Genomic DNA, 22,993 nt, shown 5'->3' with positions numbered 1-22,993 from the left:
GAATGATCTTTCACCATGTCCCTTTATCCAGGTCAGACACTCATCCCATTCATTCACTTTCATTTTCAGAGTGCAACCACATGATCAACCTGCCAAGCACATGATCAATCTGTTAATATCAGTACTATGCCTGTTTTCACATTCATATCGATCAATGTCATCATGCAACAGTAAGCAGCATTTCAATAACATTTATTTCCAAGAACCTGCATTTCTCCTTCAAAGAGCAAAGCAAGGCAGTGATTGTAGAGTGAGCTAAAGCTCATTGTATTACAGTCATTCACCACGGCCAACTTCACTCGCACTTTGCCTGCCTATCTTCAATGGATGACTGATACAAACCATTTCCCCCAACATCACTCACAACAAGGAAGTTAACAGTAGACATTATATACCACTGCCATGGTTAACGGAGGAAAAGGAATGAATTGTATACCACTGCCATGGTTAACGGAGGAAAAGGAATGAATTGTATACCACTGCCATGGTTAACGGAGGAAAAGGAATGAATTGTATACCACTGCCATGGTTAACGGAGGAAAAGGAATGAATTGTATACCACTGCCATGGTTAACGGAGGAAAAGGAATGAATTGTATACCACTGCCATGGTTAACGGAGGAAAAGGAATGAATTGTATACCACTGCCATGGTTAACGGAGGAAAAGGAATGAATTGTATACCACTGCCATGGTTAACGGAGGAAAAGGAATGAATTGTATACCACTGCCATGGTTAACGGAGGAAAAGGAAAGAATTGTATACCACTGCCATGGTTAACGGAGGAAAAGGAATGAATTGTATACCACTGCCATGGTTAGTGACTGATATTGGAAAGAGATTCAATGTTTTTTTTAGTCGGGACAAAAACAGGAAAATGCAACTAAAAAAACCTTATTGTTTTGTCATTCATTAACATTTTACAAAGGGTGAATATTTTCCTTCTACAACAGAGCTTATCAAAAACATGAAGAGGAGGAGAACTCCTTAATGAACTGCCTCATCAGACAACCAGAGAAAATCACAGGATTCTTTTTCATTATGCAGGTTTATGGGACTGCTCCAGTCAGGCACAGGCGCGCGCACACACACACACACAGCCTGGTTGCCGGCTAGTTCAGTAACACACACACACCCTGGTTGCCGGCTAGTTCAGTAATACACACACTGCCTGGTTGCCGGCTAAAGTTCAGTAACACACACACAGCCTGGTTGCCAGCTAGTTCAGTAACACACACACAGCCTGGTTGCCGGCTAGTTCAGTAACACACACACAGCCTGGTTGCCGGCTAGTTCAGTAACACACACACAGCCTGGTTGCCGGCTAGTTCAGTAATACACACACACACACCCTGGTTGCCGGCTAGTTCAGTAATACACACACTGCCTGGTTGCCAGCTAGTTCAGTAATACACACACACCCTGGTTGCCGGCTAGTTCAGTAATACACACACTGCCTGGTTGCCGGCTAGTTCAGTAACACACACACACTGCCTGGTTGCCAGCTAGTTCAGTAACACACACACAGCCTGGTTGCCGGCTAGTTCAGTAACATACACACACCCTGGTTGCCGGCTAGTTCAGTAACACACACACAGCCTGGTTGCCGGCTAGTTCAGTAACACACACACAGCCTGGTTGCCGGCTAGTTCAGTAATACACACACACAGCCTGGTTGCCGGCTAGTTCAGTAATACACACACTGCCTGGTTGCCGGCTAGTTCACACACCCCCTGGTTGCCGGCTAGTTTATACACACACACCCCCTGGTTGCCGGCTAGTTCAAAACACAGCTAGTTCAGTAAACACTGCCTGGTTGCCAGCTAGTTCAGTAAACAAACACAGCCTGGTTGCCGGCTAGTTTAACACACACACACAGCCTGGTTGCCGGCTAGTTCAGTAACACACACACACACAGCCTGGTTGCCGGCTAGTTCAGTAACACACACACAGCCTGGTTGCCGGCTAGTTCAGTAACACACACAGCCTGGTTGCCGGCTAGTTCAGTAACAACACACACAGCCTGGTTGCCGGCTAGTTCAGTAACACACACACACACCCTGGTTGCCGGCTAGTTCAGTAACACACACAGCCTGGTTGCCAGCAGTTCAGTAACACACACACAGCCTGGTTGCCGGCTAGTTCAAACACACTGCCTGGTTGCCAGCTAGTTCAGTAACACACACACACCCTGGTTGCCGGCTAGTTCAGTACACACACACAGCCTGGTTGCCGGCTAGTTCAGTAACACACACACAGCCTGGTTGCCGGCTAGTTCAGTAACACACACACAGCCTGGTTGCCGGCTAGTTCAGTAACACACACACACAGCCTGGTTGCCGGCTAGTTCAGTAATACACACACAGCCTGGTTGCCGGCTAGTTCAGTAATACACACACACAGCCTGGTTGCCGGCTAGTTCAGTAACACACACACACAGCCTGGTTGCCGGCTAGTTCAGTAACACACACTGCCTGGTTGCCGGCTAGTTCAGTAACACACACACTGCCTGGTTGCCGGCTAGTTCAGTAACACACACACTGCCTGGTTGCCGGCTAGTTCAGTAACACACACACTGCCTGGTTGCCGGCTAGTTCAGTAATACACACACTGCCTGGTTGCCAGCTAGTTCAGTAATACACACACTGCCTGGTTGCCGGCTAGTTCAGTAATACACACACACCCTGGTTGCCGGCTAGTTCAGTAATACACACACACCCTGGTTGCCGGCTAGTTCAGTAATACACACACACACACACACACCCTGGTTGCCGGCTAGTTCAGTAATACACACACACACACCCGGGTTGCCGGCTAGTTCAGTAATACACACACTGCCTGGTTGCTAGCTAGTTCAGTAACACACACACAGCCTGGTTGCCGGCTAGTTCAGTAACACACACACAGCCTGGTTGCCGGCTAGTTCAGTAACACACACACAGCCTGGTTGCCGGCTAGTTCAGTAATACACACACACACACACACCCTGGTTGCCGGCTAGTTCAGTAATACACACACTGCCTGGTTGCCGGCTAGTTCAGTAATACACACACACCCTGGTTGCCGGCTAGTTCAGTAATACACACACTGCCTGGTTGCCGGCTAGTTCAGTAACACACACACACTGCCTGGTTGCCAGCTAGTTCAGTAACACACACACAGCCTGGTTGCCGGCTAGTTCAGTAACACACACACACCCTGGTTGCCGGCTAGTTCAGTAACACACACACAGCCTGGTTGCCAGCTAGTTCAGTAACACACACACAGCCTGGTTGCCGGCTAGTTCAGTAATACACACACACAGCCTGGTTGCCGGCTAGTTCAGTAATACACACACTGCCTGGTTGCCGGCTAGTTCAGTAATACACACACACCCCCTGGTTGCCGGCTAGTTCAGTAATACACACACACCCCCTGGTTGCCGGCTAGTTCAGTAACACACACACCGTGGTTGCCGGCTAGTTCAGTAATACACACACTGCCTGGTTGCCAGCTAGTTCAGTAACACACACACACCCTGGTTGCCGGCTAGTTCAGTAACACACACACACAGCCTGGTTGCCGGCTAGTTCAGTAACACACACACACAGCCTGGTTGCCGGCTAGTTCAGTAACACACACACAGCCTGGTTGCCGGCTAGTTCAGTAACACACACACACAGCCTGGTTGCCGGCTAGTTCAGTAACACACACACACACCCTGGTTGCCGGCTAGTTCAGTAACACACACACAGCCTGGTTGCCAGCTAGTTCAGTAACACACACAGCCTGGTTGCCAGCTAGTTCAGTAACACACACTGCCTGGTTGCCAGCTAGTTCAGTAACACACACACAGCCTGGTTGCCGGCTAGTTCAGTAACACACACACAGCCTGGTTGCCGGCTAGTTCAGTAACACACACACAGCCTGGTTGCCGGCTAGTTCAGTAACACACACACACACAGCCTGGTTGCCAGCTAGTTCAGTAACACACACACACAGCCTGGTTGCCAGCTAGTTCAGTAACACACACACACAGCCTGGTTGCCGGCTAGTTCAGTAACACACACACACAGCCTGGTTGCCGGCTAGTTCAGTAACACACACACTGCCTGGTTGCCGGCTAGTTCAGTAACACACACACTGCCTGGTTGCCGGCTAGTTCAGTAACACACACACACTGCCTGGTTGCCGGCTAGTTCAGTAACACACACACACTGCCTGGTTGCTGGCTAGTTCAGTAACACACACACTGCCTGGTTGCCGGCTAGTTCAGTAACACACACACTGCCTGGTTGCCGGCTAGTTCAGTAATACACACACACCCTGGTTGCCGGCTAGTTCAGTAACACACACACACTGCCTGGTTGCCGGCTAGTTCAGTAACACACACACACTGCCTGGTTGCCATCTAGTTCAGTAACACACACACAGCCTGGTTGCCGGCTAGTTCAGTAACACACACACACACACACACTGCCTGGTTGCCGGCTAGTTCAGTAAACACACACACACACTGCCTGGTTGCCGGCTAGTTCAGTAACACACACACTGCCTGGTTGCCGGCTAGTTCAGTAACACACACACTGCCTGGTTGCCGGCTAGTTCAGTAACACACACACACTGCCTGGTTGCCGGCTAGTTCAGTAACACACACACACTGCCTGGTTGCCGGCTAGTTCAGTAACACACACACACTGCCTGGTTGCCGGCTAGTTCAGTAACACACACACACTGCCTCGTTGCCGGCTAGTTCAGTAACACACACACACTGCCTGGTTGCCGGCTAGTTCAGTAACACACACACACTGCCTGGTTGCCGGCTAGTTCAGTAACACACACACAGCCTGGTTGCCGGCTAGTTCAGTAACACACACACACAGCCTGGTTGCCGGCTAGTTCAGTAACACACACACAGCCTGGTTGCCGGCTAGTTCAGTAACACACACACAGCCTGGTTGCCGGCTAGTTCAGTAACACACACAGCCTGGTTGCCGGCTAGTTCAGTAACACACACACAGCCTGGTTGCCGGCTAGTTCAGTAACATACACACAGCCTGGTTGCCGGCTAGTTCAGTAACACACACACTGCCTGGTTGCCGGCTAGTTCAGTAACACACACAGACACTGCCTGGTTGCCGGTTAGTTCAGTAACACACACAGACACTGCCTGGTTGCCGGCTAGTTCAGTAACACACACAGACACTGCCTGGTTGCCGGCTAGTTCAGTAACACACACAGACACTGCCTGGTTGCCAGCTAGTTCAGTAACACACACACACACACACACACACACGAGTCTCTGGGCTAAAGCTGCTCCATCTCTCAGCTCCCAATTTCCAGGAAGTGAGTGAATCTCCATAAGCTGCAGTGCCACAGACAGAGACAGTTAAGCTAAAGTGAAACATCACTTTTTTTTTAAACTTTATATTCATCATCTCTAGCATCACCCCAACATCAACATTGGTGAAAATGGTGTGTTTCTATGTTTTGCATTTAAAAAGATAGACGATAAGGTGTGCATCATGCTATTTTAACCAATTGTGTGTAGGCATTACCTACTAATTGTCTGCTGATTGGTTGATGTTGTCATTGGAAACACTTATCTTTTTTCTACAAAACATAGAAAACTGCCATTTTTACATATGTTGATGTTGGGGTGCTGGAGGTGATGAATTGGAAGTTGAAAGTTTTTAAAATGTCCCTTTAAGCTAGCTCAATACAACACACACCGCACCCACAGGGATTAAGCAGACAGCACACACCCCAACACTTTGCCTATTCCCAGGGCAGGCAAACACACAAATGGGATGTTCTCTCATGTCCAAGCTTAAGCCTTTTGAACCTTTTCCTAGACACGCGTCTCATTTACCCTGCAACACACGCGTCTCATTTACCCTGCAACACACGCGTCTCATTTACCCTGCAACACACGCGTCTCATTTACCCTGCAACACACGCGTCTCATTTACCCTGCAACACACGCGTCTCATTTACCCTGCAACACACGCGTCTCATTTACCCTGCAACACACGCGTCTCATTTACCCTGCAACACACGTCTCATTTACCCTGCAACACACGCGTCTCATTTACCCTGCAACACACGCGTCTCATTTACCCTGCAACACACGCGTCTCATTTACCCTGCAACACACGCGTCTCATTTACCCTGCAACACACGCGTCTCATTTACCCTGCAACACACGCGTCTCATTTACCCTGCAACACACGCGTCTCATTTACCCTGCAACACACGCGTCTCATTTACCCTGCAACACATCTTTGAAAGGACATCATGTCCACTTCACAACCCCCTTCCCAAGGACAACTTCAAAAGCAGGAAGGCCTAAAGCCCCACAACATACTCCTTTCGCTGCACTCATAGGTCCACATGGGAAAGTGACATTTTCAACTAAAATCACAGAAGTGGGGTACAGAAGCAATCTTTCCCCATTGAAGGCCGTTCAGACAAGCCTAAATTCAAACACAGTTTACAGTTGTTTTGTTTTATGACTGGATTATAGCTCCCGTCCAAATGTTGTGAATGATATATATTCACAGCAGGTAATAGCTATAAAATGTGCAGCAGCAAATTGTCAGGTAAAAAAATATATATATTCCCATTGAAAAATAAGCCTATTCAATACAGGTTGATATAAATACATTATCAGTCTATAGATTCATTGGTACAATTTAGTAGAATTAAATTAGCACGTGTGTATGTTCGTTATGCATCTTTATCACATAGCACAGAACAGAGATTTTATAAGCTCATTCACTGCTCAACAATTCATAATCGTGTTTTAAAAATGGTTTTAGGGCCATGATTAACAAGAGCTCCTATTTTTATTTATCAACTGGTAATTAAAGCGCGCTTCCCATTTGCCATTCAAATGCATAGGCAATGGAAGGCAGGATTCATTAACGTGTCACACACCACTTTGCAATGAGCTGGAGGCAGTAGTCATTTTGAAAACCTATGGCTACTTAATTGTTTGAAACCTGAACACTTTACTATATATTATGAGGTGTGTTTTATTTACCTTGGCAAATTAATAGACTTCAATATGCCATTGAAAACAGCAGCCTATTTCTCTCATGTTCTACTGGTTTTCAACTTGCTTTGTTTGTCCAGTAGCCAAGTGCACATTCACGTGTAGCCTACTGCCTTGTAGGCATCGCTGTGCTAATACTGTTAAGAGAAACTAGTTCCCAAACATTTTAAAGATAAACATTCTGATCTATTTCATCAGACACATTGCTTCAATTATTATTATTATTATTTTTTTAATGTAAGTCTACTGGTTGAATATGGGATCTATTTTCCCAAAGTCTGTTTGGGCTATTTCTTTCTCGACAAGCTGACAAATAGAATTGGTCAACTTTACTACTATGGGGGATAGTAGATTGAAATAGACTCATAGGTTTGTCCATAAGGCTAGGAATTAAATTGCCAAAATGATATATCCCAATTAGCCAACTCATTGCATCCTCGTCTTGCATGTTCTGTTAAGATAAATTACCATAATCTAAATGTGATTTCTGTCATTCTGAGCACCGTGCTGGAGACCCTAATCACATTACACACCCAATGTATGTGGGTCCGGTATATTTCTCAAATGTCCGGTAAATTAAAATGCTGACAGTCAAATGTCCGGTAAATTAAAATGCTGACAGTCAAATGTCCAGTAAATTAAAATGCTGACAGTCAAATGTCAGGTGCCACATTTTCAGAACGGAAAGCCTGATTCATGTCAGTCACCAGTCAACTCCATTACACTTAGAAGTGACTTCAAATTCAACCATTGAATGCAATCGATGGCAAGCTATGCTAGTGATTCTATCAGTTATTCTTAATGAGTGTTAGCATGCTAATGGCAAACCCCGTACACTAAAATGTATACATTTAAGGGGTATGCAGTAGGTCGATAACAATATCACCAAAGTATGTTGTATAAGTAATTTCAAACAACATTCCCAGCTAATGAGAAAACCGTCACAGTATTTAATTTAAGAGAATGAAAAAGACTTAAAGCAACCTTAGGGCTAATTTTTATAGGCACCAACAGCAGATTAAGGGATTTGTACATTCATACCCCACCAGAAGGGCGTGGCCACTGTGAAAATTCCTTCCATGAGGGACTATCCCTGTTGTCTCCTTTCGTCCTATTTGTTTTGCCCTATTGAACACAACACACTTCTAGGCCTTCTGGTCTTTTCTCTTTCCCTCTCCATCTCCATGAAAGAAGAAACCCACTCCATCTCATCAAAGTTGCATGTGGATGAGAGAAGAGGAACATCCCTTCTTCCCCAGAGCACCCCTCCGGCCCACTCTGAAGTGGGGGCTTCTCTCTCGCTCTCTGTATCCCCCTCCCTTCACTCTCCCTCGCTCCCCCTCTCTTCTGAAAGCCTCTCTCCCTCTCCTCTTGGTTCTTTTAGGGAAAAGGAGCACTCCCCGGAAAACTCCGGAAGGAAGGAAAGCAAGTAGGAAAGGGGAGGGAGAGGGAGGCTTTGAGGTGCCTCCATGGAGTAGACAGGAGGAGCGAAGGGAGAGAAAAACAAGTCTCTCTCCAGCCTCCCTTTAAAATAAATATCAAACGGGGAACTCTGCTCACAAGCGTACGTGGTTCAGAGAGAAAGGTGGTTTAACACCCCGCCAGTCCTACAATCTAAGCTAGATGCCCTCAATCTCACACAAATCATCAAGGAACCCACCAGGTACAACCCTAACTCTGTAAACAAGGGCACCCTCATAGACGTCATCCTGACCAACTGGCCCTCCAAATACACCTCCGCTGTCTTCAACCAGGATCTCAGCGATCACTGCCTCATTGCCTGTATCCGCTACGGAGCCGCAGTCAAACGACCACCCCTCCATCACTGTCAAACGCTCCCTAAAAAAACTTCTGTGAGCAGGCCTTTCTAATCGACCTGGCCCGGGTATCCTGGAAGGACATTGACCTCATCCCGTCAGTTGAGGATGCCTGGTGATTCTTTAAAAGTAACTTCCTCACCATTTTAGATAAGCATGCTCCGTTCAAAAAATGCAGAACTAAGAACAGATACAGTCCTTGGTTCACCCCAGACCTGACTGCCCTCGACCAGCACAAAAACATCCTGTGGCGGACTGCAATAGCATCGAATAGTCCCCGGGATATGCAACTGTTCAGGGAAGTCCGGAACCAATACACGCAGTCAGTCAGGAAAGCTAAGGCCAGCTTCTTCAGGCAGAAGTTTGCATCCTGTAGCTCCAACTCCAAAAAGTTCTGGGACACTGTGAAATCCATGGAGAACAAGAGCACCTCCTCCCAGCTGCCCACTGCACTGAGGCTAGGTAACACGGTCACCACCGATAAATCCATGATTATCGAAAACTTCAATAAGCATTTCTCAACGGCTGGCCATGCCTTCCGCCTGGCTACTCCAACCTCGGCCAACAGCTCCGCCCCCCCGGCAGCTCCTCGCCCAAGCCTCTCCAGGTTCTCCTTTACCCAAATCCAGATAGCAGATGTTCTGAAAGAGCTGCAAAACCTGGACCCGTACAAATCAGCTGGGCTTGACAATCTCGACCCTCTATTTCTGAAACTTTCCGCCGCCATTGTCGCAACCCCTATTACCAGCCTGTTCAACCTCTCTTTCATATCGTCTGAGATCCCCAAGGATTGGAAAGCTGCCGCAGTCATCCCCCTCTTCAAAGGGGGAGACACCCTGGACCCAAACTGTTACAGACCTATATCCATCCTGCCCTGCCTATCTAAGGTCTTCGAAAGCCAAGTCAACAAACAGGTCACTGACCATCTCGAATCCCACCGTACCTTCTCCGCTGTGCAATCTGGTTTCCGAGCCGGTCACGGGTGCACCTCAGCCACACTCAAGGTACTAAACGATATCATAACCGCCATCGATAAAAGACAGTACTGTGCAGCCGTCTTCATTGACCTTGCCAAGGCTTTCGACTCTGTCAATCACCATATTCTTATCGGCAGACTCAGTAGCCTCGGTTTTTCGGATGACTGCCTTGCCTCGTTGCCTTGTTCACCAATTACTTTGCAGACAGAGTTCAGTGTGTCAAATCGGAGGGCATGCTGTCCGGTCCTCTGGCAGTCTCTATGGGGGTGCCACAGGGTTCAATTCTCGGGCCGACTCTTTTCTCTGTATATATCAATGTTGCTCTTGCTGCGGGCGATTCCCTGATCCACCTCTACGCAGACGACACCATTCTATATACTTTCGGCCCGTCATTGGACACTGTGCTATCTAACCTCCAAACAAGCTTCAATGCCATACAACACTCCTTCCGTGGCCTCCAACTGCTCTTAAACACTAGTAAAACCAAATGCATGCTTTTCAACCGATCGCTGCCTGCACCCGCATGCCCGACTAGCATCACCACCCTGGATGGTTCCGACCTTGAATATGTGGACATCTATAAGTACCTAGGTGTCTGGCTAGACTGCAAACTCTCCTTCCAGACTCATATCAAACATCTCCAATCGAAAATCAAATCAAGAGTCGGCTTTCTATTCCGCAACAAAGCCTCCTTCACTCACGCCGCCAAGCTTACCCTAGTAAAACTGACTATCCTACCGATCCTCGACTTCGGCGATGTCATCTACAAAATGGCTTCCAACACTCTACTCAGCAAACTGGATGCAGTCTATCACAGTGCCATCCGTTTTGTCACTAAAGCACCTTATACCACCCACCACTGCGACCTGTATGCTCTAGTCGGCTGGCCCTCGTTACATATTCGTCGCCAGACCCACTGGCTCCAGGTCATCTACAAGTCCATGCTAGGTAAAGCTCCGCCTTATCTCAGTTCACTGGTCACGATGGCAACACCCATCCGTAGCACGCGCTCCAGCAGGTGTATCTCACTGATCATCCCTAAAGCCAACACCTCATTTGGCCGCCTTTCGTTCCAGTACTCTGCTGCCTGTGACTGGAACGAATTGCAAAAATCGCTGAAGTTGGAGACTTTTATCTCCCTCACCAACTTCAAACATCAGCTATCTGAGCAGCTAACCGATCGCTGCAGCTGTACATAGTCTATTGGTAAATAGCCCACCCATTTTCACCTACCTCATCCCCATACTGTTTTTATTTATTTACTTTTCTGCTCTTTTGCACACCAATATCTCTACCTGTACATGACCATCTGATCATTTATCACTCCAGTGTTAATCTGCAAAATTGTAATTATTCGCCTACCTCCTCATGCCTTTTGCACACATTGTATATAGACTCCCCCCTTTGTTTTCTACTGTGTTATTGACTTGTTAATTGTTTATTCCATGTGTAACTCTGTGTTGTCTGCTCACACTGCTATGCTTTATCTTGGCCAGGTCGCAGTTGCAAATGAGAACTTGTTCTCAACTAGCCTACCTGGTTAAATAAAGGTGAAATAAAAAAATAAAAAATAAAAAAACCTGAGGGGAGACAGTAGGGGATAGACAGAGAGCGAGCAAAACAATGCAGACCCAATAGCACCTAGCAGAGAAATAGGCCTACCTGCAAGGCATGACTCTGCATGTCAGAGCTCTTAAACGGGGTCTATACAGTCTACGCAAACAGATCCCTTAAAGAAGCCTACTGGGATTGGTACATCCATTTTTGGCATTTTGAATGAATGATTATATACATTAATGTTGAATAGCGATATCACAAGTATAAACACAGTAAAGTACACACACTAAAGGGTTTTGAGCTAAATGTTGTTTTAGACAACTGGGATGCAGCTTATGGACATGTCTGTATCGAACACGTATTTTAGAAACCAGCTCTATTCTCCCACAGCTAGCGAAGAGGAACGGGGCCCTTATTCTTGGTGAATAAAAATACATCCACAAAGGGTCTGGTGCGGCGGTCTAAGGCACTGCATCTCAGTGCAAGAGGTGTCACAACAGTCCCTGGTTCGAATCCAGGCTGTATCACATCCGGCCGTGATAGGGAGTCCAATAGGGCGGCGCACAATTGGCCGCGGTAGTACGTCATTGTAAATAAGAGACCGTTCTTATTAACTGACTTGCCTAGTTAAAGAAAGGTTAATGACAAAGTGTGTGTGCGCGTGTTGAGGCTCCCCTATCAAAGCCCTTTTTACATCAGCAGTTGTCACAAAGTGCTTATATTGAAAACAACCTAAAATTGTTTGAGAAATATGCAAAATAAAGTTGCCGCTCTGTTACTTGCCTCTGGCTAAACACGCTGTTCTCTAATCAAGGGATCATATTTCAACCATCAGACTACTCTCAATAAAATCTTTATTAATAGTTACAATTTCTTTAGAGTTAGAATGGGCCATTATAAAAATGGGCAGGAACAGGGGCAGGGGAAAAAAAGAAATAGAAATCGTATGTACTCAAATAGAGAATGGAGCCCCTTTCCTTTCAATCATGCCAGGTAGGCGTTCCGGTTTTATAGTGAAGTGTGTGCTTAATATAAGCAACTGGGAAATAAATAGTTGTACCTGGGATCCTCTTTAGTAGCAACCTTAAAGTCTGCTTTCACAGAGGGTTGCATATAGAAATATGAGCTTATAGGAAGACTTATTTCACTCCACACATCAACCACTGTTTGAGGAGCATGCAGCCTCTTACTGAGCGACAGGTGATATTTCACCTAAACTCTAACATGGCTTCTCCAACCCTGTTCCTGAGCCGCGTGAGGTAATACAGTAGGGGGAGGTGCAGCGTGAGGTAATACAGTAGAGGGGAGGTGCAGCGTGGGGTAATACAGTAGAGGGGAGGTGCAGCGTGGGGTAATACAGTAGAGGGGAGGTGCAGCGTGGGGTAATACAGTAGGGGAGGTGCAGCGTGAGGTAATACAGTAGAGGGAGGTGCAGCGTGGGGTAATACAGTAGAGGGAGGTGCAGCGTGAGGTAATACAGTAGGGGCAGTTGCAGCGTGAGGTAATACAGTAGGGGCAGTTGCAGCGTGAGGTAATACAGTAGGGGAGGTGCAGCGTGAGGTAATACAGTAGAGGGGAGGTGCAGCGTGAGGTAATACAGTAGAGGGGAGGTGCAGCGTGAGGTAATACAGTAGAGGGAGGTGCAGCGTGAGGTAATACAGTAGGGGAGGTGCAGCGTGAGTTAATACAGTAGGGGCAGGTGCAGCGTGGGGTAATACAGTAGGGGAGGTGCAGCGTGGGGTAATACAGTAGGGGCAGGTGCAGCGTGGGGTAATACAGTAGGGGCAGGTGCAGCGTGAGGTAATACAGTAGGGGCAGGTGCAGCGTGGGGTAATACAGTGCGGGGAGGTGCAGCGTGGGGTAATACAGTAGGGGGAGGTGCAGCGTGGGGTAATACAGTAGGGGAGGTGCAGCGTGAGGTAATACAGTAGAGGAGAGGTGCAGCGTGAGGTAATACAGTAGGGGGAGGTGCAGCGTGGGGTAATACAGTAGAGGGAGGTGCAGCGTGAGGTAATACAGTAGGGGAGGTGCAGCGTGGGGTAATACAGTAGGGGAGGTGCAGCGTGGGGTAATACAGTAGAGGGAGGTGCAGCGTGAGGTAATACAGTAGAGGGAGGTGCAGCGTGAGGTAATACAGTAGGGGAGGTGCAGCGTGAGGTAATACAGTAGAGGGAGGTGCAGCGTGAGGTAATACAGTAGAGGGGAGGTGCAGCGTGAGGTAATACAGTAGAGGGGAGGTGCAGCGTGAGGTAATACACAGGGGGAGGTGCAGCGTGAGGTAATACAGTAGGGGAGGTGCAGCGTGAGTTAATACAGTAGGGGAGGTGCAGCGTGAGGTAATACAGTAGAGGGGAGGTGCAGCGTGAGTTAATACAGTAGAGGGAGGTGCAGCGTGAGGTAATACAGTAGGGGAGGTGTAGCGTGGGGTAATACAGTAGAGGGAGGTGTAGCGTGAGGTAATACAGTAGAGGGAGGTGCAGCGTGAGGTAATACAGTAGGGGGAGGTGCAGCGTGAGGTAATACAGTAGGGGGAGGTGCAGCGTGAGGTAATACAGTAGGGAGGTGCAGCGTGAGGTAATACAGCAGGGGGAGGAGCAGCGTGAGGTAATAGTGGGGGAGGTGCAGCGTGGGGTAATACAGTAGGGGAGGTGCAGCGTGGGGTAATACAGTAGGGGCAGGTGCAGCGTGGGGTAATACAGTAGGAGGAGGAGCAGCGTGAGGTAATACAGTAGGGGCAGGTGCAGTGTGGGGTAATACAGTGGGGGAGGTGCAGCGTGGGGTAATACAGTAGGGGAGGTGCAGCGTGGGGTAATACAGTAGGGGAGGTGCAGCGTGAGGTAATAGAGTAGAGGAGAGGTGCAGCGTGAGGTAATACAGTAGGGGGAGGTGCAGCGTGAGGTAATACAGTAGGGGAGGTGCAGCGTGAGGTAATACAGTAGAGGGGAAGTGCAGCGTGAGGTAATACAGTAGAGGGGAGGTGCAGCGTGAGGTAATACAGTAGAGGGAGGTGCAGCGTGAGGTAATACAGTAGGGGAGGTGCAGCGTGAGGTAATACAGTAGGGGAGGTGCAGCGTGAGTTAATACAGTAGGGGAGGTGCAGCGTGAGGTAATACAGTAGAGGGAGGTGCAGCGTGAGGTAATACAGTAGGGGAGGTGCAGCGTGAGGTAATACAGTAGGGGAGGTGCAGCGTGAGTTAATACAGTAGGGGAGGTGCAGCGTGAGTTAATACAGTAGGGGCAGGTGCAGCGTGAGTTAATACAGTAGGGGCAGGTGCAGCGTGAGTTAATACAGTAGGGGCAGGTGCAGCGTGAGGTAATACAGTAGGGGAGGTGCAGCGTGAGGTAATACAGTAGGGGCAGTTGCAGCGTGAGGTAATACAGCAGGGGAGGTGCAGCGTGAGTTAATACAGTAGGGGGAGGTGCAGCGTGGGGTAATACAGTAGGGGAGGTGCAGCGTGAGGTAATACAGTAGAGGGAGGTGCAGCGTGGGGTAATACAGTAGGGGGAGGTGCAGCGTGGGGTAATACAGTAGGGGAGGTGCAGCGTGAGGTAATACAGTAGAGGGGAGGTGCAGCGTGGGGTAATACAGTAGGGAGAGGAGCAGCGTGAGGTAATAGTGGGGGCAGGTGCAGCGTGAGGTAATACAGTAGGGGAGGTGCAGCCTGAGGTAATACAGTAGGGGCAGGTGCAGCGTGAGGTAATACAGTAGGGGCAGGTGCAGCGTGAGGTAATAGTGGGGGAGGTGCAGCGTGGGGTAATACAGTAGGGGGAGGTGCAGCGTGGGGTAATACAGTAGGGGGAGGTGCAGCGTGGGGTAATACAGTAGGGGAGGTGCAGCGTGGGGTAATACAGTAGGGGGAGGTGCAGCGTGGGGTAATACAGTAGAGGGGAGGTGCAGCGTGAGGTAATACAGTAGAGGGGAGTGTGCGTAATGTTTTATGCGTTTCTCCACACTCTCGTCCTCAAAAGAACGCACTCGGAGGATGAGAGCGGAGCACGGTAGTATGCATATTGAGAAACACGAAGACAGAGAGAGAGAGAAAGACCGAGAGCAGGGCTCTTTGGTGTCAACAGGTAAAGCATCAGACTTCCACAATAAGCAGACCTCAAGAGACACGACACTTCTGTCTACAAGGATTTATGTCCATTTAGTATGGCGCCCAGGAAAGCTCACTCAACTAGACACGCACACAACCTCTCTGGAGAACCTCCTTCCAATCCAGTTGAATTCCTGCCTGACATCACAAACAGATTGGCCATTACACGGACGCACCCAACTGGCCTCGACAATCCCATCCATATGTTCTAGAGATGTGGAAACCTTCAATACATTATGTGATTGTGAATAGCCTATATGAAGGGGTCTGGAGGGTGACGGGCGTCTGGTGTTCAACATGCAACAGATCAAAATGGCTTCCTATTCCCTTCAAGAAAGTCTTCACCCCTTGACTTTTTCCACATTTTGTTGATTGTTTGTCACTGGCCTACACACACAGCCCAGAATGTCAAAGTGGAATGCTTTTTGAAATGTTTGAATGGATAGTGAAATTCACTGAAAACCCTCACTAACACACATAGCAAATATCATGTAGCATACTTTTGGCCGGCTAAAAGCCTGACCACCAGTCAACCAACATTATTGACTAATATTCCATTTCTGTTGCTACAGGATTTTGTTGTGACAATATAGGTCAAATTAAAGTAAGTAGCGCTCACGAGTCAAAAAGGTTTCCCGAAAATGGTGCACAATTGTGTACTGCGTCATCTATTTCTATTTCGTATGAAAGGTTAAGACATACAATTTCTGTAAATATTTTTTTGCAATTCGTATGATATGTTACGGATTTGTAAGGGCTTAAGATCCAGGACTGCATCTTTAAGCTCATATACAGAGCCTTCAGCAAGTATTTACACATTTTCTTGTGTTACAGCTGGAATTTAAAATGGATTCATTTGAGATGTTGTGTCACTGGCCGACACACAACACCCCATAATATCAAAGTGCAATTATGCTTTTAGATTATTTTTCAAATGAATTACAAATGAAAAGCTGAAATGTTGAGTCAATTAGTATTCAACCCCTTTGTTACGGCAAGCCTAAATCAGTTAGAAGAAAAATGTGCTTCAGTCACAAATTGTATGGGCTCTGTGTGAAATAGTAAGTGTTTAAATAAGAATTTGTTCTTAACGGACTTGCCTAGTTAAATAAAGGTTAAAAAATAGAAAAAAAAGTGTTTAACATGTTTGAATGACCACATCTCTGTATCGTACCCTAGTCGAGCAGTGAATTTCAAACACAGATTCAATCAGAAAGACCAAGGAGGCTTTCCAATGCCTCAAAGGGCAACCATTGGTGGATAAAAAAAAAACATTGAATATCCCTTTGAGCTTGGTGACGTTATTAATTACGCTTTGGATGGTCAATACACCCAGTCACTACAAAGATACAGGCGTCCATCCTAACTCAGTCGCCGGGAAGGATGGATCAACAACATTGTAGTTACTCCACAATGTTAACGTTATTGACAGAGTGAAAAGGAGGAAGCCTGTACAGAATAAAACATATTCCAAAACATGCATCATGTTTGCAACAAGGCACTAAAGTAAAACTGAAAAAATGTGACAAAGCAATGAACTTTTTGTCCTGATTACAAAGTGGTACGTTTGGAGCAAATCCAATACAACATATGACTGAGTACCATTCTCAATATTTTTAAGCAACTATATTTTTGGCTGCATTATGTTATGGGTATGCTTGTAATTGTTAAAGACTGGGGAGGTTTTTTTAATTAAAAAAAGGAACACCTGGTTCAGTCTGCTTTCCACCAGACACTGGGAGATTCATTTACCTTTCAGCAGGACAATAAGCTAAAACACAAAAGCCAAATCTACACTGAAGTTGCTCACCAAGAAGACAGGGAATGTTCCCGAATGGCCAAGTTACAGTTTTGACTTAAATCTACTTGTAAATCTAGCAATAATCAACAACCAATTTGACAGAGCTTAAATAATTTTTTCAAGAAAAAAAGGGGCAAATGTTGCACAATCCAGGTGTGGAAAGCTTAGAGACTTACCCAGAAAGACTCACAGCTGTAATGGCTGCCAAAGGTGCTTCTACAAAGTATTGACTCAGTGGTGTGAATACTTGTGCAAAATAAATATTTCTTTATTTAATTTTCAATAAATTTGAAAAATATATTTTCACTTTGTCATTATGGGGTAGTGTGTGTTGATGGTTGCGGGGGGGAAAAATCTATGAAATCAGGCTGTAACAACAAAATGTGGAATAAGTCAAGGGGTATCAATACTTTCCGAAGGCACGGTAGTGCACTACTTTTCATCAGGGCCCTGGTCAAAAGTAGTGCACTAAGTAGGAATAGGGTGCCATTTGGGATGCAGCCCGTATGTCATTTCACACAGGGTTACAGAGGGAGATAAAACATATATCAGGGGTCTCTAACCTTAATAAGAACCACAGAGGAGCACATGAATTCTGAACAATACACACACATACAATGTACCACACACAATATACACACACATACAATGTACCACACACAATATACACACACATACAATGTACCACACACAATATACACACACGGGACACACACAAAGACGTACCACGGCATCGAAGGCAAAGTCATGACCACACCCCACAGGCAGCAATAACACACAACATACACACACACATAAATGAAGAAACTATTAGACACACCCCCACACCGTTCCAGGAAGGGTGAGGGTGGTCAGGATGCGGTGCGGTGGCTAACCATAACGGAAGCACCTCATATTAAAAAAGGGAGCAGGGATCGTTTGTATCAATCAGCGTTAATCTGGCCTTAATGTGTTTATTAAAGACAACATGAACTGTCATTTCCTAGCAGAAAACCTTTTTACCGGGTAACGACCTTAATCAAATAAACCCAGGCTCTGTGCCATAATGTGCTTATTGTCATATGGTAATAAGCACTGATTGAATAAAATCATTTCCAATGACAGAAAACACTCGCACGCAAGTGTGTGCGTGTGTCAAGTTATAATGTCAGATTTCCAACCAGTCTTAATAAAGGCCTAGGTGTCTTGATGGAGAGAGAGGGTCAAGTCAAAATGCCTGGCAGAGAAAATGATTCATTACAAAAACCAATGACAAACAGGAAAGACATTTAGAAACAAATGACCAAATTAATTAAAACATTAACAATGGAAGACATGCACAATTAAACCGGGGATGATGCGATCATGAATAAATGGTGGCGTCCTGTTGGGAAATGAATGAAGTGGGTTCTTCTTTTGTTTGGTCAATGACAGAGCTGAAATAGAGACCGATAGATAGTTGCCTGGATTAGATGTAATGCTTCTATTACGGCTAGTCGAGTAAATGGAGTCTCATCTAATCTAAAACACACAATCATTCCTGCTATCGACCGATTCGGATCTAAATTGTCTGCACAAATCAACCTGAGCTGCCAGACAGAAAGCTGAGCTGCCAGACAGAAAGTATAAACACAACCATAACCAATCTACAGTACATTGTAGCCTATATTTCTCTTGCAACTGTCACTCTGCTCGTTTCCCGGGCACAAAATGGTCACCTCATACCCCAAATGCTCCCTAGACCAGGGCTCTACAACCCTGTTCCTGGAGAGCCACCGTCCTGTAGGTTTTCAATCCAGTCCCAGTTTCCCAGTTGTAACTGACCTGATTTATCTTAGCAAGCAACTATTTTCTAGAATCAGGGGCACTAGATGAGGGTTGGAGCAAAAACCTAGAGGACGGTAGCTCTCCAGGAAGAGGGTTGGAGAGCCCTGCTTTTGACACTGATTTGCAATCAGTCACCTGGCTTGGCACAAAATGACAGATGAGACAGAGTGGGGAGGTCGCTGGCAGGGATCCAGCGGGGGGGGTAGGGTCAATGCCCGCATGAGGTGAAAGGTCACATCAGCTACACGCCATCCCAATGGTGCCAGGGGCCGGTTGGCGTGGTTTCACCAGACCCCTGTGGACCTTCGTAGTGAATGACTGCTAACAGCTGGGCGCTCCGCTAGCTCTGATATCAGACACCGTGACCTCTGAACTGGGGCCGCGACGCTGCACCTGGCTTGATATGTCTGGCACACACACACACACCCACCCACCTCTCCTCACATACTGTACGCACACCTCACCTCACATACTGTACACACACACCCACCCACCCACCTCTCCTCACATACTGCACACCCACCCACCTCTCCTCACATACTGCACCCCCACACCCCCCACCTCTCCTCACATACTGCACCCCCCACATACTGCACCCCCACCTCTCCTCACATACTGCACCCCCCCCCACATACTGCACACCCCCACCTCTCCTCACATACTGCACACCCCCACCTCTCCTCACATACTGCACACACACACTCCCCTACTAGCCTATGTTTTTATTAAACTGGAAGTAAACCAAAACAAATGTTGCTTACAGAGTTAAAAGACTGATGACTAATAGTCTAACCAGGCGCCGCTCCAATCTCTGAGGTAGCCAACAAGATGGGCTGAAAGACACATCGCCCTGTTAGCTCCTAGCACAAGCATTTCACAGTACCTTATATTACTGCTGTAAACTGTGTATGTGACATATACATTTGATTTGTGAGTAACTGGAAGGACGGTGGAATAAAGTTCGCTAAACCAGGATGTAGTTAGCTAAACCAGGAAGTAGCCTAATGGCCCTCGCGGATGGACTACTTACCGGCGAGGAGGAAGGTGATGAGGCAGGTCTCTTTGGGCATGTAGAGTTTGAGGCGGGAGCCACTGAACACGTATTCTACCACTGCCTCTGAGCGGCCAGCTCTCTGGAGGAAAGGCAGGAACTGCTTGGCCTTCTGTGTTTCCTGGAGAAGAAAGAAACATGTTCAGAGTAGCAGCTTCACCCTAGAAATGCAGATCTTCATGTCAATTGGATGGTCTGATAGTGGATCATACACCTCAGTCTTAGTCCATCCACTTCTTATGCAGATGAGTAAATTAGGTTGAAGTTCATTGCGTGGGGTTTCTCAGTAAGGGTGAACGAACCGATGATTTCACCATGACATTGCTAGGCCTCATCTCTCTCTCTCTCTCTCCCTTTCTGGTGAGTCACTGGCTTGATGGGTACACCAAGGCCAGAATTACAAGCGTGGCTAAATCATTGCCTATTCAGACAGGCTGATGAATCAATGGCAGAGAGAGAGAGAGTTATATTAATAAATACACAGCTCGGCCGGCAGGCCAAGGTAGGCAGGCCAATGCAGCCATAACAAACCAGGCAGTGACTCACTAGCACTCTCTCATGATTTAGATGTCGTGGGGTGTAGAGGAAGAGGGATGTGTTCTGGCAAAACAGATAGATGTACTGGGTGAGGAGGAATCAGGAAATATGTTGTTGACAAGGTGGAAGTATTCCATCAAGCGCCAGGTAGCTCAGGATTGCAGGGTGCAAAGTCAACATTGCTGTGGTGATTAAAGTTACTGGGCAGGAATCTAGCCCTACACTACACATTATTTCTCTGTTCAGATGAACTCTTAGGATAGAGAAAGGTGGCCAATGGGAATAGGGAAACAGGTGAACACACACATATATACCAGCTGGGCTGGGGGGGGCAGGAGTCAGGAGGGACTGTGTTTATGTAACCTGTGTTGGGGGGTGAAGAGAGAGAGCGAGTGCCATATCCACTCAGCACCTTTGTATGTACTGTACACACACACACCCCACTGTACTCCATTATATATCCCCACTGTATTCTTCTCAATATAACCCACTTCATCTACATAATCCCTCTCTGTAATATCCATGTGTGTGTGTGTGTGTGTGTCACAGGCGGAGAGCTGAGGGGGGCGGTGGATCGGGTTGTTAGCTGCATTTCTGTGTTTTTATTAGAAAGCTCATTACATTAGCCTGGCCCGGCCACTACAGCCTCCACAGCCCAGCTCTCCAGCCAAGAGGGAGCAGTACTTTAAGATGGAGGAAGAGACACACACACACACACACACACACACTTGTTCTCCCTGACTGGCAGAAGTCATCAACAGATTGGCATGGTATCAAGGATCTATTCCTGGGCAGCTGTCAGTCTTCAGAGTGACGGGGAAACAAGCTGACATGTAAATGTGTCGTATCCCCTGTATGGCTGCAGTGAAACACAGAGAGGGCTGCTGAGAGAGATGGAGAGTCTTTAGAGAGGGGCTGGGCAAGATCAACACACACCTCATTACACTGGAGAACAGCGTGTGTGTCTATGCGGGCGTTAGACAATAACACACGTCCTAGACTGACTGCCCAGTCCATTAAAGCACGGACAAGTCTTCTCGTAAAACAAAGACTTAAGGTGGACAGAATGAGAGGGAGGGAGTGTGTGTCCCCAGCCGTCATTCCTTTATGTGCTTTAACACACGTGGTCCATGGAGCAGTGTGGAGCGAGTGTGGAGCGAGTGTGGAGAGAGTGTGGAGAGAGTGTGGAGAGAGTGTGGAGAGAGTGTGGAGAGAGTGTGGAGAGAGTGTGGAGAGGTACGTGCATCTCATTACTCCCCGTTAACACATTTTATGGGCACAGAGTAAAATCTAATCTTCATTTAGTGAGCAGCCCAATCAATTTTCACAAGTAGAGACGCTGTCTGCTGTCCCTGGAACACGTAAACAACTTCCTGGATGACTTTATTAACGCAGAGGGAACTATATTTAGATGGGACTTTATTGCTATAATATGGGGGTTACGGGGGGCTGGTATTATGGATATTACTTAGAGTGAGTCATCTATAGATCAGATGACAAGGTTTGTCCTGGGGAGTGGCTTGGGAGAGACTGGAGGGCATTGAGACTGGTGGGTCAAGGTTTGGCAATTATATTATCAAGAAGAATGTTGGCCCAAGAATGTGCATGAACATTGCACACACACACACACACACAGCAGGGGGAAAAACACACAAGATATAAGCCTAGTCACATAACAGTAAACACACACAACTATTCCTCAAAGACACACACACCCACATTTCTCTCTCTCCCACCCACACTCTCACACTAATCCATCTTACCCCAGAGATATCAGCCACTCTGTGGATGGGGACCTCCTTCTTGCTATGCAGGCCTTTCCCGTTCTTGATTGCCCTGTGATCAATCAGAGGGAGAGAGTGAGACAGAGGGGCCACCATTACGGTTCATCCCATCATCCAGCGAGTTAAGGAGAAACCATCAGGTCTTTGAGCCGCAGAGGAGAAATGAAGCTGTGGGTAATAAACACTCAGAGGGGGATACAGTTTCCAAGCTCCCAGGCTCCACCATGAGGATCAGCGGCAGAGGCACTTCACGTGTAATCTATACCCTTAAATGGAAACTGTAATGGTTGGAGGGGACGAGGGAGTGCATTTTCAGTCTGACCCTGACGCTGGTGTGATGACCACCTGTTCAGATTCCTACTGGAAAGGGATTGAGTGCTACAGATGAAGATGACGAAGATGATGGAAATTGTGTCAGTCATTGTCATCTGTGGGTCAGTGATGTGTGTTTCACTACTGTGTGTGTGTAAGAGATGAGGGAGCATGAGAAATGGAAGAGAAGAGAAGGAGTTTGAGGAGCCCAGAAAGAGA

General features: G+C 47.2%; 1 protein-coding gene across 1 annotated transcript in view; it reads right to left on the bottom strand.

The window, feature by feature from the left end:
* snd1 (staphylococcal nuclease and tudor domain containing 1) overlaps positions 1-22,993 on the bottom strand; it is a gene marked incomplete at its 5' end in the record, with an annotated part of 285,561 nt that overhangs the window by 261,834 nt on the left and 734 nt on the right. Inside the window, 2 exon segments of the mRNA XM_042297858.1 lie at positions 20,121-20,262; positions 22,442-22,514. Of these exon segments, the coding sequence (XP_042153792.1) occupies positions 20,121-20,262; positions 22,442-22,514 (215 nt within the window).

Source organism: Oncorhynchus tshawytscha, linkage group LG15, assembly GCF_018296145.1.
Source record: "Oncorhynchus tshawytscha isolate Ot180627B linkage group LG15, Otsh_v2.0, whole genome shotgun sequence".
NCBI classification, from domain to species: Eukaryota; Metazoa; Chordata; class Actinopteri; order Salmoniformes; family Salmonidae; genus Oncorhynchus; species Oncorhynchus tshawytscha.
Note: the sequence above shows the minus strand (reverse complement) of the source record. Positions and strands in the feature narration are given on the sequence as shown.